This window comes from Mauremys mutica, chromosome 7 (genome assembly GCF_020497125.1).
Source record: "Mauremys mutica isolate MM-2020 ecotype Southern chromosome 7, ASM2049712v1, whole genome shotgun sequence".
Classification (NCBI taxonomy): domain Eukaryota; kingdom Metazoa; phylum Chordata; order Testudines; family Geoemydidae; genus Mauremys; species Mauremys mutica.
The window spans coordinates 101,218,805-101,236,903 of record NC_059078.1 but is presented as its reverse complement, the minus strand read 5'-3'; the positions used below and the strand labels follow the sequence as shown (position 1 = coordinate 101,236,903).

At 42.2% G+C, this 18,099-nt stretch overlaps 1 protein-coding gene across 1 annotated transcript in view; it reads right to left on the bottom strand.

Moving 5' to 3' along the window:
* CFAP46 (cilia and flagella associated protein 46) overlaps window positions 1–18,099 on the bottom strand; it is a 155,567-nt gene that overhangs the window by 122,608 nt on the left and 14,860 nt on the right. Inside the window, exons 7-12 of the mRNA XM_045025832.1 lie at window positions 12,918–13,041; window positions 10,654–10,748; window positions 9,176–9,286; window positions 8,744–8,803; window positions 7,969–8,068; window positions 1,026–1,124 (exon numbers count right to left, since the gene is read on the bottom strand). Coding sequence (XP_044881767.1) covers window positions 1,026–1,124; window positions 7,969–8,068; window positions 8,744–8,803; window positions 9,176–9,286; window positions 10,654–10,748; window positions 12,918–13,041 — 589 coding nt within the window. The remainder of the gene's footprint in view (window positions 1–1,025; window positions 1,125–7,968; window positions 8,069–8,743; window positions 8,804–9,175; window positions 9,287–10,653; window positions 10,749–12,917; window positions 13,042–18,099) is intronic.

The following is an 18,099-nucleotide window of genomic DNA, read 5'->3' as shown; positions in this document are numbered from 1 at the left end:
ACTAACTCATCTCCTGGGAACCAGATGGACATAAGGGCTTAAAAGGCACAGCCTGTGTGGTGAAGCCCCTTTTTACATGGAGCAGGTGGAGGCAGCACCCACCCTTCTTCCCCTTTAGGTGGTGAAGTACCAGGTTTGGTCTAGACTTGTTATAGGCATTGTGCTAGCAGACCCTTTTTAGGGGGGCTGGGAAGGATTTTTTTCTCATTACCAAATTGCCCTAGGTGAAGTTGGGGTTTTCTTGCCTTCCCCACAGTGGCTTCGGGGAGAGCTTTGTTGACGTGTGGCATGAAGGGAGTTAGGCTATATGTCGCAACTCATTATGTAAGTGTGGGGCAGATGTCCAGTGCAGGTATTCCTTACGGAAGGTGTATGGTGCCCAGATAAATGGCTTGGTAAAAGACTTTAAAAGGAGATGTTGGTCAAATGAATGGAACGGGAATGGAGAGGAGTTGGGGTTCCGATGAATGGTACAGCAGGGAGCCAAACCCCCTTTCTTATAGCCCACCTTAACCCTCCTACAAGGAGGGTGGATGGTAAGGTGCCAGCAATGGGTTGGCTAGGGGACCTGGATGGAAAAAAGAGAGGGTGGCTGGTGGAATCCCCCTGGGAAGTTACTCTATAAACATGGGGTTACCTCCACTGTACACTTTTATCTGCCAGGTAGTCCAAGACATCTAATAGAGCTGCAGCATGATTAAAACCATATCAAATGTCTCCTATCGTTCTTTCGGTATAACCAGACAATTTGGTTCGTTCTTGTGGAACAATATGATATGGCCCTGTTATACCGAATTGTAGATATCATGGCAGAACAGAGGATTCTATTTATTTTACCCAATGTTCTTTTTTTTCAGGCCCATTAGAAAGATAATATATTAAAATTGATGAAAAAAACTGAAAATGATTTTTTTTTAAAACACAAAGTTGTATGAGATTGAGACACAGTTAATGTGCAAATTTTGGAAAATTTAACAAAGTTAATGTTCACCTTCATACAAATTAGTGCTAATTAAAGAACATACCTCAACAACACCTTTCGTATAGGTTGCAATTTTAGTGCCAAGTTTCTGGACTTCATATTCACATTCCAGGCATTCTATTTCAATCAGTTTCCCTGGCTCCTATTAAATATAAATATATAAAATATATTTGTAAAATGAATTACAAGTATAGTGATTTAGACCCCAATCTTGCAAACAGATGTGCTAGTGAAGTCCCATGCTGTCCCGCTGAAATGAAGGATTGGAGCCACTGGAGTAAACATTATCCACCCCCCACACCCTCCATTCATATACATTGCAGACTTTGGGAGAAGCTGGCACAGGAGATGGACATGCCAGTACAGAGAGAATTCTCAAGTGGCTATCTCCAGTCATTTAAGGTTCACTCAGGGCTTGGCTACACTTACAAGTTGCAGCGCTGGTGGAGGCTTTCCAGCGCTGCAATTACACCCCGTCCACACTTGCAGGGCACAACCAGCGCTGCAACTCCCTGGTTGCAGCGCTGGCTGAAAACCCATCCCGGCAGGGGTATAAGGAGTGCAGCGCTGGTGATCCAGCGCTGCTCAGCAGGTGTGGACACTCACCAGCGCTTTAATTGTCCTCCAGGGAATAAGGAGGTATCCCAGAATTCCTGTTCAGCCACTCTGCTCATCAGTTTGCACTCTACTGCTCTTGCCTCAGGTGACCCGCCCTTTAAATGCCCCGGGAATTTTAAAAATCGCCTTCCTGTTTGCTGCAGCCAGGTGTGGAGTGCAATCAGTTAATCTTTCCAGGTGACCATGCCTCCACGTGGCAAACGAGCCCCAGCATGGAGCAATGGCGAGCTGATGGACCTCATCAGTGTTTGGGGTGAGGAATCTGTGCAGGCACAGCTGCGCTCCGGCCGTAGGAATTACGATATCTTTGAGCAGATATCAAGGGCCATGCTGGATAGGAGTCATGATCGGGACGCACTACAATGCAGGGTGAAAGTTAAAGAGCTGCGGAGTGCCTATTACAAAGCCCGAGAGGGGAATCGACGATCCGGAGCTGCCCCCACGACCTGCCGTTTTTACAGGGAGATGGACGAGATACTTGGGGGTGACCCCACTGCCAATCCCAGGATAACGATGGACACTTCTGAGCAGGCTGGGGGACAGGAGGAGGAGGCGGCGGGGGGGGGGGGGGAGAGGAAACTGCGAGTGAAGCTCCTGGGATGGGGGAAGACACCCCAGAGTCCCTGGAGGCATGCAGCCAGGAGCTCTTCTCAAGCCAGGAGGAAAGTACCCAATCGCAGCAGCCAGCAGTTGCAGAAGGACAAGCAGAGGAGCGGGTTACTGGTAAGCGGCTTTTATTTTCTGGGTGGAAATGTTTCTGGAGAGGAAGGGGGGTTATGGCTGCATGCATGCCAGCCTCTAGATGTGGAATAGCCCGTTGATGTGGTCTATCACGTCGCGGTAATCTGCTTCAGTTATCTCAGCAAAAGTTTCATCCAGAGCGTGGGCAATATGCCTGCGCAGGTTTATAGGCAGAGCCACTGTGTCCCTTGTCCCAGTGACGGTGACGCGTCCGCGCCACTCTGCTGCCAGTGGTGGGGGGACCATTTCTGAACACAGGCATGCCGCATAGGGTCCCGGGCGGAATCCACATTGCTCTAGAAGAGCCTCCCGCTGTTCCCTAGTGACTCGCAGTAGGGAGACATCTTCCAGGATTAACTCCTGTGAAAAATGTTGGGAGACTCTTTAGTGAAGAGATAGGGAGATAAGATCACCCCTGCAGCTGCATCTTCACTCAACCCCTCTAGCACTCCAGATTACCCGAAGCAACCAGCTCCCCTCTATCAATCAAGCCCCACTTCTCCCTATATAAGCACCCCTTACTCACCATTTCGTGGCTTCTGTTGTGTTATGCGTGTGGTAAAAGAATGCTAAAGTGAGAACTCCCTCAGTGTAACAATTCATGTCTGGAGATAGTGGATACAATGCTGCCCGTGTTAAATGTTGTCATTTCTGTGTTTCTACAGTGACCTTGACTACTGGACTGCCCAGATGTTCAACATCACAGAGGCTTCAAAATTTGAGAAAAAATCCCCGAAAGAGCAAAGAGGACATGCTGAAAACTGTTCTTCATCACTCTGCTACAGAGAGAAAAGAATTGAAGGAGTGGAGAGAGAAGGAAAGCATGATCCGCCAGAGACATTGGCGTAGAAACGCTGTGGCAAAGAGGAAAAGCACAAACCAGCTGCTAGAGATCCTGTCGCGCCAAGCGGACTCTCTCCAGGCTATCGTAGCCATGCAGGCAGAGCAGTCCCGTGCTGCCCCACAGCCCCCCCGTCCCAAAGCTTTTTGCCTTGTGCCCCAATGTCAGCTCAAACCACCTTTCCCCAGCATCCATGTTCTTACCACCACCAGCTGCCTCCAACACCTGTACGTTCACCAACCAGCCCTGATACCTACCACCCTTACCCTCTGCATTCAACCCCCATCACCATGCAGTATATGCACCCTGAAGTGCAGGATTCATTAAACAGCAATCCAGACAGGACATATGCAAACTTGTGACTGTACAGTTCACCAACCCACACCCCTGCCCTCTTGTGTTCATGAAATGTTGTGTGTCTGTCTGTCTGTCAAGGAAGATTTTTTCTTTTCAATAAAACAATTCTTGGCTTTGAAAACAGTCTTTATTATAGCAGATAGTGAAAGATACCTTAGCCCAGTAAAGAAAGAGGCACTGCAAATCATATTATTATTATGGATAATAGAATAACAGTGTAAGCAGTGCAATTCACTCCCATGCAAGGCAGCAAACATTACTGTTGGCTTTCAGCCTCAAATTCTTCCCTCAAGGCATTCCTAATCCTTGTAGCCCTGTGCTGGGCCTCTCTATTAGCCCTGCTCTCTGGCTGTGCATATTCAGCCTCCAGGACTTGAACCTCGGTGGTCCATGCCTCACTGAATGTTTCACCCTTCCCTTCACAAATATTATGGAGGGTACAGCAAGCGCATATAACCGCGGGGATGCTGCTTTCCCCCAAGTCTAGCTTCCCATACAGACATCTCCAGCGGGCTTTTAAACGCCCAAAAGCACACTCCACAGTCATTCTGCACCGGCTCAGCCTGTAGTTGAACCGGTCCTTGCTCCTGTCAAGCTTCCCTGTATAGGGTTTCATGAGCCAAGGCAGTAACGGGTACGCGGGGTCTCCAAGGATCACAGTGGGCATTTCGACATCCCCTACTGTGATCTTCCTGTCTGGGAAAAAAGTCCCTGCCTGCATCTTCCTGAACAGGCCACTGTTCCGAAAGATGCGTGCATCATGCACCTTTCCAGGCCAGCCTGTGTAAATGTCAATGAAACGCCCGCGGTGATCCACAAGCGCCTGGAGAACCATAGAGAAATACCCCTTACGATTAACGTACTCTGATGCCAGGTGGGGGGGGGGCAGAATAGGAATATGCGTCCCATCTATCGCCCCTCCACAGTTAGGGAAACCCATTTGTGCAAAGCCATCCACAATGTCCTGCACGCTCCCCAGAGTCACGGTCTTTCTTAGCAGGATGCGATTAATTGCCTTGCAAACTTGCATCAAAACGATTCCCACGGTCGACTTTCCCACACCAAATTGGTTCCCGACCGACCGGTAGCTGTCTGGAGTTGCCAGCTTCCAGATTGCAATAGCCACCCGCTTTTCCACCGTCAGGGCAGCTCTCAATCTTGTGTCCTTGCGCCGCAGAGTGGGGGCGAGCTCAGCACACAGTCCCATGAAAGTGGCTTTTTCTCATACGAAAGTTCTGCAGCCACTGCTCGTCATCCCAGACTTCCATGACGATGTGATCCCACCACTCAGTGCTTGTTTCCCGAGCCCAAAAGCAGCGTTCAACGGTGCTGAGCATTTCTGTGAATGCCACAAGCACTTTGGTGTCACACGCGGCAGGAGAATCGATATCGATATCATCGTCAGACTCCTCACTGTCACTTTGGAGCTGAAGGAATAGCTCGACTGCCAAACGTGTTGTGCTGGCGACACTCATCAGCACAGTCCTCAGCAGCTCGGGCTCCATTTGCCACAGAAATCGCGATTCACACAGAGAGTAAAACAGAAAGACACTCACAATGGCGCCAAACGCTGCTGGAAAGAGTGAATGCTGGGATGTGAAGCGATGCACCACGGGGCGCTGGCAAACAGGAAGCGGAATGACCCGCACACTTCCTTCCCCTTCCCACAATACTCAGCGCCAAAATGGGACGAGGTGCTCTGTGGGATAGCTGCCCACAATGCACCTCTCAATACAGCGCTGGAAAGTGCTGCAAGTGTGGCCACACTGCAGCGCTGGTAGCTGTCAGTGTGGCCACACTCCAGCGCTGGCCCTACACAGCTGCATGACCAGCGCTGTAACTCCCAGCGCTGCAACTTGTAAGTGTAGCCAAGCCCAAAGAGGATTTGGCAGCTAGGAGAATTCAACCCATTATGTTTGCAAAGTACAGTAGAAAGGGCAAATGGAAACACCAAAGATTTTGTGTTGATTGAAAAGGACAGGTACCTTTCATTCTTTTTCCATTAGTTTACTTCTTAGGAGTACTGATAACCCTGTTCTATTACATCTAAAACAAACAATTCTCAAGAGTAAGACAAAAGAGTCAAGAATGATGGTTGATTGCTTCTGAGCTGGTACTGAACAAAATTATCTGATTTTACATGTTGGATGGGCTCCAATGCTATTGTTGATATCTGATGCAGATATTTGCCTCTGAAAGGTGCAAAATTAAAATCTATATGAAAAATTATTCTAATAGGTCTCTCAATAGTACAGCAGGTCAGGAATTTTCTGACAAAACAGAATTTCAACAGAAAATGCTGATTGATCAAAAATAAAATGTTTTGCAGACATTTCTCTGATTCAACAAACTTTCGTCTGACCTCAGTTTTCCCCCAGTGCCCACTAGCTCATTGCTCCCCTCCACCAAGCACACTTTACTCCCCAGCTCCCAGTCTCTTTGCCCAACCAGGATCAGTCTTCATACACTAGGCTCCTGCTCCCAATATACTCCCCCAGTCTATCCCCACAATGCCCTAGGTCTGACACTTAGCCCCCGCTGCATTTGAATCAGACGCTTTCTTCCACATTCTCTGAGTGACAGCAAGTCTCTCCCCGAAAGCATAGATGATCAGGCTCCCTGCTCTCAGATCTAGTGCTCAGACCCATCCTGGCCCAGAGTAGCCAGAAGCAGACAGTACAAGGAAAGTGCAGGTTTGCCCCATATCCCTGGGCTGCAGTGTACTCAGTCGCTCTGTGGGGATGGTGCATGCTACAACGTGCTCACATGCTGGAGCTATGAAGGGCAGGAGCATGCTCAGTCAATCTGTAGGGGATGGTGCATGCACAGGTTAGTCAGCACTAGGAGCTGTGAGAAGCTCAAGCATGCTCAGTAAGGATGGAATCTTTGGCGATTTTGGGTCAACCATGATTTTTCAAAGTCTTATAACTTGGCCAAAATTTGGCCGATTTTCTTGGGGCAGTAAAAAGACACATCACTGACAGCACCCCCTGTTGCCAAATTTCAAGCTGCTATTCCAAAGCATGGGGGGTGCAAGAACTTTCCAAACTTTATTTTCCCCTACCCTCATTCTTTGAAATGGCCACACCATTTTGGTTGAAATTAAAAAACATCAAAAAAACAAAACACAACACCAAAAAACAAATCAGCCTGAGGTAGACAGCTAACATGGAAAATTTCAGCCTCAACAGTTAAATTTTGGTAAAGTTACAAGCAACTGAAAACAGGGGTTTATAATGGAAATCACCAGGCAACCTTAATAGTATTGGTTGCAACAGGTGCCCTCATATATATATACATACACACACACACTTTGGGGAGAGGGACATAGTTTTTGAATCTGTAAATCCTTCTCTTGCCCCACAGGAACAGCAGCTCTTCCACACACTATAATGCCTGAGAACTTTAGCGCTCCCTATGTGCAGTGGTAGACAATAAAGGGACAGAAAGAATAAACACCAGAGGCCCCTTCAGCCAGTCTGGAGGTGAGAGTGGACAGGGGAAAACACCCATCCAGGCCAACAGTTATAGTGACAGCATGCAGGACAGGCACACAATACTCCACTCCAATCCCCTAGGTATACACTTTGTTTGCCACCATAATCTAATTACTACAGAATAGTAATAATTAAAACAATTAAATGTCAGGAGAAGAGGCTTGGGGAAGGAGCAGGACTCAACCTCTCAAATCCAGCAATGGAAGGGGCTAGCAAGAGCAGCTGGTTTCACAGCCTATACAGACTTGTGTGTTCATTGAATGAACAGCCCTATGACCTCCCAGTACCGAGAAGAGTGAATAACCTGAGGTATGTCTTTGGCAAGCCCCTCTTGAACTGCCCCATACCTTAACCCTAACTAACAGCCTAACCTTGGCACAGATGAATGCCCCACTTCCCTCTCAGCAGGGCTGGAATCCACCTGCTGTATACTGAGGTTGATTACACAATATTTTATTCAAAAAGAGTGACGTGAATATTAAGTAAAATATCACTGCTTTTATAGCTTACATATAGATGGCTGACAGAATCTTCCAAAGCTGGACTGGTTAAATCTTCTCTAAAAATGCAGACATCATTTTGAGAGAGAGAGAACTCCCACATGAGGAGTTTTGGAGGTATCCCCAATTAAGACATTCCACAGGAGACAGTTTCAAAATATGGACAAGAATCTGTATTTAACATTTTATTTATCAAAACTATTCTTTTAACTATTGTGAGTTAAACTCTTTTCCTTCATCTTTCATCTTATCTCTCATTTAGGGACAGAAAATGTATGCAAGTAACTCCTATTCACATTAATGAGGGTTAATTACATCAGTACCTCAATGTGAGAATAGGCCTCAATGCGAGAATAGGCCTCAATGCATTACAGAATTGTTTTGAAGCATAGTTACAATAAAGTATTACACCAGTGTAATCCTAACACTTACTTTAATCCCAGATCTCTTCAAATCATGTATGCAATCAAATGCAAGTTGGATACAGTTTAACTTCAAAGAAAGACGAGCCAATTCTAGAAGCAAAGGAATTCTGCAAAAATAATAAAATCATTAAAAGATCATTTGTCTCATATAATTAACTTGATATAATTCCCTGATTAAGGTGATAAATCTCACTTGGATTTCTCTAAGGTATCTGAATTAATACTGCAGGCCATTGCAATTTAATACTAGCACTATACATAATACAGCAAACAGTAAATTAATTAAGAGCAGGCTAACTGATCAATACTAAAATGTAACTGTCTGTGGGAAATTATCAACCAGTGAGGGTGTTTTAATGGGATCCTGCAGGGATTGGTTCTTAGCCCAACACTATTTCTTATCATCATCTTCACTGATCTGGAAGAAAATATAAAATAATTGCTGATAAAGCTTGCAGATAACACAAAGACAGGCAAGGTGGCAAATAATGAGGTCAAATCATTGATATTGAGTGATCCAGGTCAGTTGGCAAACTTGGTGCAATCAAATGTCATGCATTTTACTACAGCCAAGTGTAAGGTTGTATATCTTGGAACAGAGAATGTAGGTTATGCTTACAGGAAGGGGACTGCATTCTAGAAAGCTGTGACCCTAAGGAGGACTGAAAGATAATCAAATTAACATGAACTTCCAGCGCAAATGATGGCTAAAATAGCTAAGATAGTACTTGGATGGATTAATAGGAGAATATCAAGCATGAGGAGTAAAAAGAAGATATTACCTTTGTGTACAACATTGGTGAGACCACTGCTGGAATACTGGGTCCAGTGTGGTGTCTGCACTTCAGAAAGCATGTTGAAAAATTAGGGAGGGTTCAGAAAATAGCTCGAATGGTTTAGGTCTGGAAAATTGTATTAAATTGAGAGGCTAAATAGCTCAATCTATTTAGTTTATCAAATACAAAGTTAAAAGAAGATTTAATCATGGTCTATAAGTACCTACACAGGGAAAAGATATTTGATACTACAGGGCTGATTAATCTAGCAAAAGTGGACCTTGATCCCTCATTTGAACGTCTAATTATTATTGCAAATAATGATGATTAAGAATAACTGCTTTCACAAAGATCAATAGAAATTCTGCTATGGACTTCAATGGGAGCAGAATCAGGCTCATCATGAGCTTTCAGAGGACTATGACCAATAAAACTTACTTTTCATCAAGAACTGAAATTGAAGAATCCTCGTCATACTGTTTCAAAAGTTCAAACACAGTATTCAGACTTGTGGTGGCTTCTCTTGGAAACTCATTTGTATCCAATTGTCTGCAATTATATTAAATACTAATGATTATTTAATCAGAAAAATAAATATTTCAAATATTCTTCTGTAACACTCTGGGTACACCTACACTGCAAAAAAACTCCTGAGGCAATGAGTCTCAGAGTCCGGGTCAACTAACTCAGGCTTGTGTGGCTCACACTGTGAGGCTAAAAATATCATTGTAGACTTTCGTGGCCTGGGCTCTGAGACCTTCCATCCTTACTTGGTCTCAGAGTCCAAGCTTTAGCCCAAGCCTGAATGTATACACTGATAAATTTAGTCCCACAGTGCAAGCCTTGTGGGCTCAAGTCAGTTGGCCCAGGCTCTGAGGCTCACTTCTGTGGGTTTTGGGTTTTGGTTGTTTTTTTTGCTCTGTAGATATATTATATGTCCCCATACCACAGTAATGTTTCTACCTCATCATCTAAGTGGAATGTACTGCTGCTTATTGTAACAGAATTATTCAAAATGAAAGTAAACGTAGCAACATGGCAAGAAATAGCTAAGGATTCCCAAGAAACAAGATGCCATATAAGAAAATATCCACATGAACAGCATACGCTTGGATATCTTGAATTATCTGGATTCAAATGGAATCTGGAATCCGAAGAAATGTTTTCAATCCCAAACAAGAAGAAAACTTCAGAGTGAGAGAAATGTTAGAGATGGAGGATGAACATATGGGCAAGGAAAAGGGGCTCAAAGAAAAGAGTGCTCAATTCCGCTCTTATTTACATAAGCAAAAGTTATTCCAGAATTACCTCTATCTACATAAGAACAGAACTTGCCCTTAAATGAATGGCTCTTTGGTTGAGAAGTAGGGAAAATTATGTGGTTAACTTTTTGGGACCATGGGCTCAGTTGTGTTTGGCAGTTGCTAAGAGAAAGCAAGGTCTAGATGCCTGTGTTTTGTTCTTTGTTTTTAATTTTTTAAAAGCTATAGGTGATAATTTCTCCCTTTATGACTTGCCCCCTATATTTAAGATGTGACTCTCTCTCTCCTCATTTAAGATTTATGTAGTTATCTGTACTCAGCTACATTTATGCAATGATGACTTTAAGACATCTTTAAATTCCCTCAGTTCTGGGCCTCAGCATAATTTTCACACAATGGCACATTATCCCAATGGACCATTTCACCTCTTTCCCTTGTGCTAGGTGATGGGAGAGGGGTGGCATTGGATCCATCATGGCTTCTCCACGCCACCCAGATTTCTAGGATTCCTTTAGGCGAGAAGATTCCTCGAGTGATCAGCTAAGCTGGCTTTACAAGCTGCTTTGTGCCACCAGAGCGGGAGCTAGGATCTGGCTTTACATATTTATTGTCAGAAATCAACATTAAAAAGGACAGATGGATTCCAATACTTACGATTTTATTGTTTGAATTTTATAAATGACTGACAAACTGATGGAGCTTTGTATGTCTTCCTCTATCTGGGAAGTGTTCATTAGTTTGTGATGCACCTACAAAAATTGTAACAAAATAAGCCACCATTTTAATAAACCACAAAGAACAGGTCCTCAGCTGGTGTAAATTAATGTAGGTTAATTGACTACATTTTTCCTTCCATAGATTTTAAGGCCAGGAGGGACCATTGTGATAATCTAGTCTGACCTCCTGCATAACAGGCAAGAATATTTTACATACTAGGGCTATGCCAATTTATGCCACCTGAGGATTTGGCTCATTAAGTGAAACCTCTACATACTATTAGGATTTGATTTAAAGTACTAACTAAAGCATTTATTTAAAAGCTGTGATTCTGAAACAGTCTCCTCCTGGTACTGTGAATGAACACTGTACCACTACTGTCACACACCTGTATATTTATATACCATTAACCAGAGCACACAAATTCATCTGCTCTGATTTACCCTGATTTACTGCCTATTGTACTCATCTTCCACATGCCAACAAACATGACCACCTCAACTTCTCTCACACCTCACCCTGTTACTCCGTCCTCCCATCCATCTCACCTTTTGTTCCTCTTATTTGTGAGGAAGGTTTAGCTTCCCTCTACCCCAAATAGACTTTTTGGTTATTTTAAAAGCTCTTCCATTCCTGCATTACCTTTCTTCAATCTCTTTATCTCCTTCCCGACCCATCTCCCACTCAAGAATTCTCTATGTTTATCCCCTGCAGAGTATTTTTCCTCATGCAATGTTATTTAAAAGCTGAATGGGGTACATGGCTCCTGGAATCAATTATGCTATTACTAAAGCACTAAAGGGAGGGCAAAGCTTGGTGGCACTGCTCAGACATTCAATCCAGGTGTAATTTTAAAACCATTTTATGTTCATTTTAAGGCTACTTCCAGGCTGATTCTCTCAACAGTGTCTCCAACCAGCTAGCAATGCAGAGCCTGGCTTTCCATTTTACTGCTTCATTAATATCACAACTGTAAGGAGTCCTGCACCCATTTTAAAGATTTGGAATCCATTCCTCCATTTTGTAATCCCTCCCTGGGGTATGAAGTCTTGCCAAACAATAATGATGTGAAGAGCTCAGAATTATTAACATCAATTAGTGGACATGAGTTGAGATCTCATAGTCTCCTAGTTCACACTCAGTGCATCTAATCCTAGGCCAATCAGCATTTTGAAAATGAAGAGAATCCATCAGTGGCACACTGAAGTGAGATGCTGGGGAACATGCTTAGTGCCGGTGCAATGGTAATCAATTTTAGCAGTAAGTCTCTAGCAAGCTCTATTAAGCAGAATGCAGATTGCAAGTGGCGATTTTTAACAATTTGAGACTTGGCCAAATCTAAATGGATTTTAAGGGAGACCACAAGAGGTACTTCTGTGACCTCAAACATTCCCTTGCCAAATTTCAGTTCTGTTGCAAACCATGGAAATGTTACAACATTAAGAAATGTTTTGGAAAAATGTGTATAATGGGAAATGTAAGGCACACTTAATAAAGAATTGTCCTATATACGCATGTTCATTTATTCATTTTCCCAAACACTTTAGCTGCTCTGGAATTTTTGCCTTTTAAAATAGGACTTTCTCATATTTAAATAGTTTAACTTGAGTTATTTTATTTATGAGCTAATAAATGTAAACTAAGCTAATTAACATATTGGATGAAGAAGAGTTTATTAACCCAAGTTATGCTTATTAAGTTATTAACATAGAGTATCCCCAAATATTATTATTAGCAGTAGCTATCCCTATAATATTGTTTTATAAGAATAACATGGTGTAAAAATCTAGTGACATTACCCCAGGGCTGACTGTAGCCTACAACAGCAAAATGAACAATTATGCAAATTATTTTCACTGTTATCTGCCTTTGTCGTACATCAATTCTATGTTGCTTTACCTTGCATTATTTGTTATTTCAGTTATACTCAAAGTTCTGAAATTTCTGATAAATGGAAAAGAGAAATTCAATAATAAAATTTACCAGAAACTGCATTCTGGGATATTTTGTGATCTTTATATTTTGTGATAAACCACTTTTAAAGTGCTGAAATCCTTTATTCATGATGCTGGCAAAACTCTCACTGACTTCACAGGGCATTTTGCTAGTTCTGGAATTAAATTCTGATCCTTAATTTAAATATTATAGATTAGATAGATACAGATATAAATATATAGAGACAGATATATATTTTAAATTACCATTAGAGAAAATATGTGTTGGTATTTATCTGGAACATTATTTTTAATGAATGCGGCTGCTGTAGATGAAAAATCCACTGCTTCTTTCACTTTTGAAGCATCCAAGAAACATTCAAGTAGCTCTCTGCAAGTCAAACAAAAATATATTATATTAAACATCTAATAACACTTTTTGTTATCTAAAGAAAATTTCAGTTATTTACATTCTATCGGGAGACTTTATAGATTCATGCTTCTCCCAGAAGAGCTGCATGCACCCCGTTACAGTGCTATATAGAAGAATGGTACTATAAGGCAATAATTTCCAAACAGGAGGTTAAACTACAGATCTCCTAGCTCCAAGCCCTTTCTTCATTGACAACACCTTATAGCTTTTATCTTCCATTTAATGCAGCGTTTTCAAAATCACAATTACCAAATTTTCTCACATGTGACTAGATTTGACAGTTTTTTGAATACTGTACTTTTCAATCAAAGAATTAAACAAAAAAATGCAGAAACTGTGAAATCAAATGAAACAAGCTAGTAAAACATTTCAGTGTGCTGTGTTCTCGGATTTATTTTTCTCTACCTGATGAAAGGATTGGACTCCCAAAGCTGTCAAGTGAGATAAATCACTATTCATGCCAGAAGTTGGATGAAGTCTACCTGTTGCATTTTTCAGTATTTTATCAGGATTTAACAAGTAGAGACCCAATGTTAAGTCTTAAATAACACATTTTAACATTCCTATCAAATAAAAGTAAATGTAAAAGATGAAAAGGTTAATGCAAAGAGACTACTACTACTCCTGCAGGACATACTATAATATGCATTCACAAGTTTCCCCAACATTCCCCAAAAGCAGATATTTTGGTATAATTTGATTTATTCATACCAGGCTATTTTTCACAGCCTTTAGTATAACATTTGGAATATTTCTCTGTTGGGTTCAACTTTTCATTTCCTCCCAGAGTCCACTTAAAAAAAAAAAAGAGACACTGTAATACAATAAAAGATACTATCAGATGTACAAGGGATCATGTTACATAATGTTATTCCCCCCCCTCCCCAATACTAAAACAGAAGACTTGGTGGTAAATCTCTCACTGATGTCAATGGTGCAGAATCAGGACCCAAGTAAATGACTGCATAATCAAAATATTTTAAATTGTGTAACAGTTTAAAGACTATAACTAAGGGCCAAATTGTGCCCTGTCTGGTACAGCAACGGAGGGGTACAATGGAAAGCACCTCCTTACAACCTTGCACAGACTACGCCCCACCTCACACAGGTAGACAGGAAGGGATATATGGGAGGAACTGGGAGGAGCCTTAGCACCAGCCCCTCCCTAACACCCCTGCTAGAGTAGCTGTGTCAGCACAGAAGGGAACATATTTTGCACTGAATATATACCTGCACTGTTTACTCACACACTGGAGCAGTGAGGAGACGAGGAAGGAGATTGTGATTAAGTCATAAATCTCCCTCCTGGGCCCCACACGGAGCAATGAAACATCATACTGTCCCTTACTCTGGGCTTGACTCCAAGCCATAACTGTCTTTACATTAGAAGAAAACTCAGAGGAGCAGCAATTTAATCCAAATTCTCAGAATGAAAAGTTTTCTGATTTTGATCACAAACGCCACATCAGAATATACCTCCGTCTTGGGAGAGACCGTTTCTTTAAATTCAGTGTTTATTTTTTTGCAAGTACAGTGGAAGCACATTACAACTTGTCCGACTGTACTGCTGTATTAGCTCATGATAAATGGTGTTTGTGTGGTGGGGAGAGGAAGAAATCAAACATTGATTTATTGCTTTCTTTAATATGAAAACTGGAAAAAATATGAGAAAACAGAATGTATTTATCTATAGTATAATTTCCCACAGCCTTGTACTTCTTGCCTCTAGCTGGCTGGAGTCCAATATTCTAATTGCTCTCCAGCTATTCCATTTTTCTTTTACTTCATAAACAAGGAAATTAGGCCTTTACCTAGAAATGCTCTTAACACATGCATAACTTTAAGCCTTTTAGCCTTTGCTCTTATTGAAGTCAACGAAATTAATCATGAGCTTAAAATTATGCATCTGCTTTGCTGGATCAGCGCTTTAATGAGTTTGAAAAAATGACAGCTGTTTAGTTGGCCTAGTAGCATGAGGAAGAATTGGTAATTGAACTGCAGGAAATTTTAAATTGAGCTAAATTTATGGGGAAGGGCAACAAAAATTTATATCAGAGATATTTTAGAATGGATTTTTTGTTTGTTTTTAAGAACTTGCTTAGGCAGAACCAAGAAATGGTTAAGTTACTTGACTATAGGTCTCCTTACTCCCACACACTCTATATCTAGAGTAGCTATGCTTTCATCTTACCTTTATTGTTTTGGCTCCTGCGAATATTGTTTAAAGGGTCATTCTAGTTTCCTATTCTGTGGCCCTGAAGGGACACATCAGAACTGCTAAGTTCCTCTGCATAAAGTGGAAGTGCACAGTCCTTGAATGTTGTGAAGTCCAACTCCACCTGAGTTTCCTGTGCAACAGTTAGCAGAGGAAGGCCAAAGCATCAGCTGCTACACTGACCATCCCATCCTCTCTGCCTTGGAGGACACCACGTTAGGGCCATTAGATGGGGGGGGAACAATTTCCAGAAGGAGGAGACCAGTTTTTGAGTGAAAACAGCTTCGTAAAACATACCAGTGGTAGCATGAGTGGAACCTAAGAGTTTTAAAAGAATAGGCAGAAGGTCCCTGGCTCACTGATGTAGCTTTTTAGCAAATCTTGGAACACTGTGGAAATTCTAAAGAACTGGAAAATTGTGCAAATATTTTAAAAGGCTATACAGAATGGCCTGGTTAACTATAGGCCGGCATTGATCTCGGGCACAGTTTTGGAAAAGCTGATAAACAATCCAATCAGTAAATAATTAAAAGACAGTATTATAATTAAAGTTAAACGTGGTTTTATGGAAAATAGTCTTGTCAACCATTACTTTATCAACCAAATTTGTAATCTCATCAAAAATATCAAGTTTATTTGTCATAATAGGCTTCTGTGAGACATTTGACTTAATTCCATTCTAATTAAATTATTAGCTCTACACAAAATCAATGTAGCACACATTAAATGAATTAAAAACTAGCCAACAGATAGATCTCAAAAACTGTAATGACGAAAATTATAATCCAGTGGGGATACCTCTAGTGTCAGAGGCTCATTAATATTCTTTGCCAGGAGGGACTGGAATTCCCTGCAGTGTCTTTTGCTCATATTCCTAAGATCAATTACATTAAAAAAGGGGTGCATTTTGAAACATATTTAAAAAAAATAATTTTGTAGCCTTGTTGGCTAATGCTCAGACCTATTCATTGACGGTATTTAGGGGACATCAGAGATAAAAAGCTTTTTGTTTCCCTCCTTAAGGAAGGTCTTCAAAGTAGGTAGAATTTCCTCATTTTCTCAATACTTAAATCCCGGTTTAGTTATACAAGCAGGCTTCTCAGTTTGTGCTTATTGCTCACACCTCTGTGGTGGAGAGGGTGAATGACTGGACAAAAGACCTTAGGAAGTGACTATAAGCCTTTTTTGCTTTCATCACACTGGCTTTCACTTTCTCCCAAAAAGAGAATTTCACGCCTCAACTTTCTGCTGCACTTCATTATAAACACCAGAAAAATGCAATCATGAATATTTGTGCACATCTATGCCCATGGTCTGGCATCGCTACCCACTTGGGGGTTGAGGCAGAAGGGAGAACTCATTTTCTCTCTGGGAGATAATAGCCATTAGGACTGTCTGGGCTGGAATCAACATACTTGAATGGAAGACCCTACAGAGACAGTGGAAAACCTTATGACCAAAGATTAGCTCCAGAGGCAGCTGAACATGTGAATATAGCATGGCTGGAGCTGGAGAATAAAGACAAGGTAATGGGTGGCTATATTAAAAGCTGAGCTCTCAAAGACACAGACACATACCTGGAGCCAAAGACAAAGGGACAGAGCAGAGAAGAGGAGCCAAGATGGTTTCACCAGCAGCATGCCTCCAGGGAGCCCTGGCCTGGCGTTGGCCAGTCTGATCTCTGTCTGAACCTTACCTCTCTTTGCTAAACTAAGGACTTTCAGAATTTATATGGCAGGGGACTAATAAATGGTTACCTTGTTTTGAAAAGGCTGGCTAGTATTGCTGCAAATATGTACGGAGAGCATTGCACCCTGAAAGAGTAGAGTACAAGCCTCCCATAGGAGTCTGGCTTGGCTGGATTCGCTGCAGGGAGCCACAGAGAAAGACAGGGACACTGGTGCCCGAAGGCCCAGTTTCAGAGCCTTAGAGGCTGAAGAACTGTGTGTGTCCTTGGGGTCTGGCACACTAAAGAGGTCACTCTCAAGGACCTGGTTACAGGATGGTCATAGACCAAAGCCTGTAGATCCGGGATACCTGGCCAGTCTGAAAGCAAATAAGAGAACAATTTGTCAGTTTCTTTTGTCATACTGGCTCCTTTTTGGCAGGGATAATCTACATTCTTGGCACTTTGTTCCTGCCAGTTTTCATTGGTATGCAAAGATTAGTAGTGCTGTTCCTTTACTGGTCCTCTGATATACGGGCTCATCCAAAGTGTAGTTTGTTTGGGATCAGAAAGCCCAGCTGACAAGGAAATTCAATAAAGTTATTTGTACACACATGAAACTAGTGACATTTCAGAGGCTGACCACATTGGCAGAGAGTGCAAAGGGAATGAGTGTGCCCAGAAATAGCCAACTATTCTTCAGTTTTAGAGGTGGCTGGCTAAGGTTTCTGGGTTTAATGACTCAGGCCCTATCCAGGAGATTCCTAGAGTCATGACTGACAGTTGCCAACACTAGACTGGATAAACTCAGAGTGCATCACCCCAGACCCTGAGTTGGGAAGCTAGGTTGCCTGTGAGAAAAGGGTTTACCTTTTTTCAACAGCTGCCATCTGTGGTAGCTATGTCTTACATGGGCAAGGCACAGTTCAAGCTATGGAAGCAGGCTGATACCTAAATGAATTTTCTGCCACACCCCAAAAAGCATAAAGATTTTACGAAGATTATCTGTCAGGGTGTGGACACAGCCAGGCATCTGGTGCTCAACATCTTATGATGTTGGTGACACAAAAATAAGGGTGATCAGGTACAGTGTCAAAGACAGCTTATAAAAATATTATTACAGAAAACTCCCACA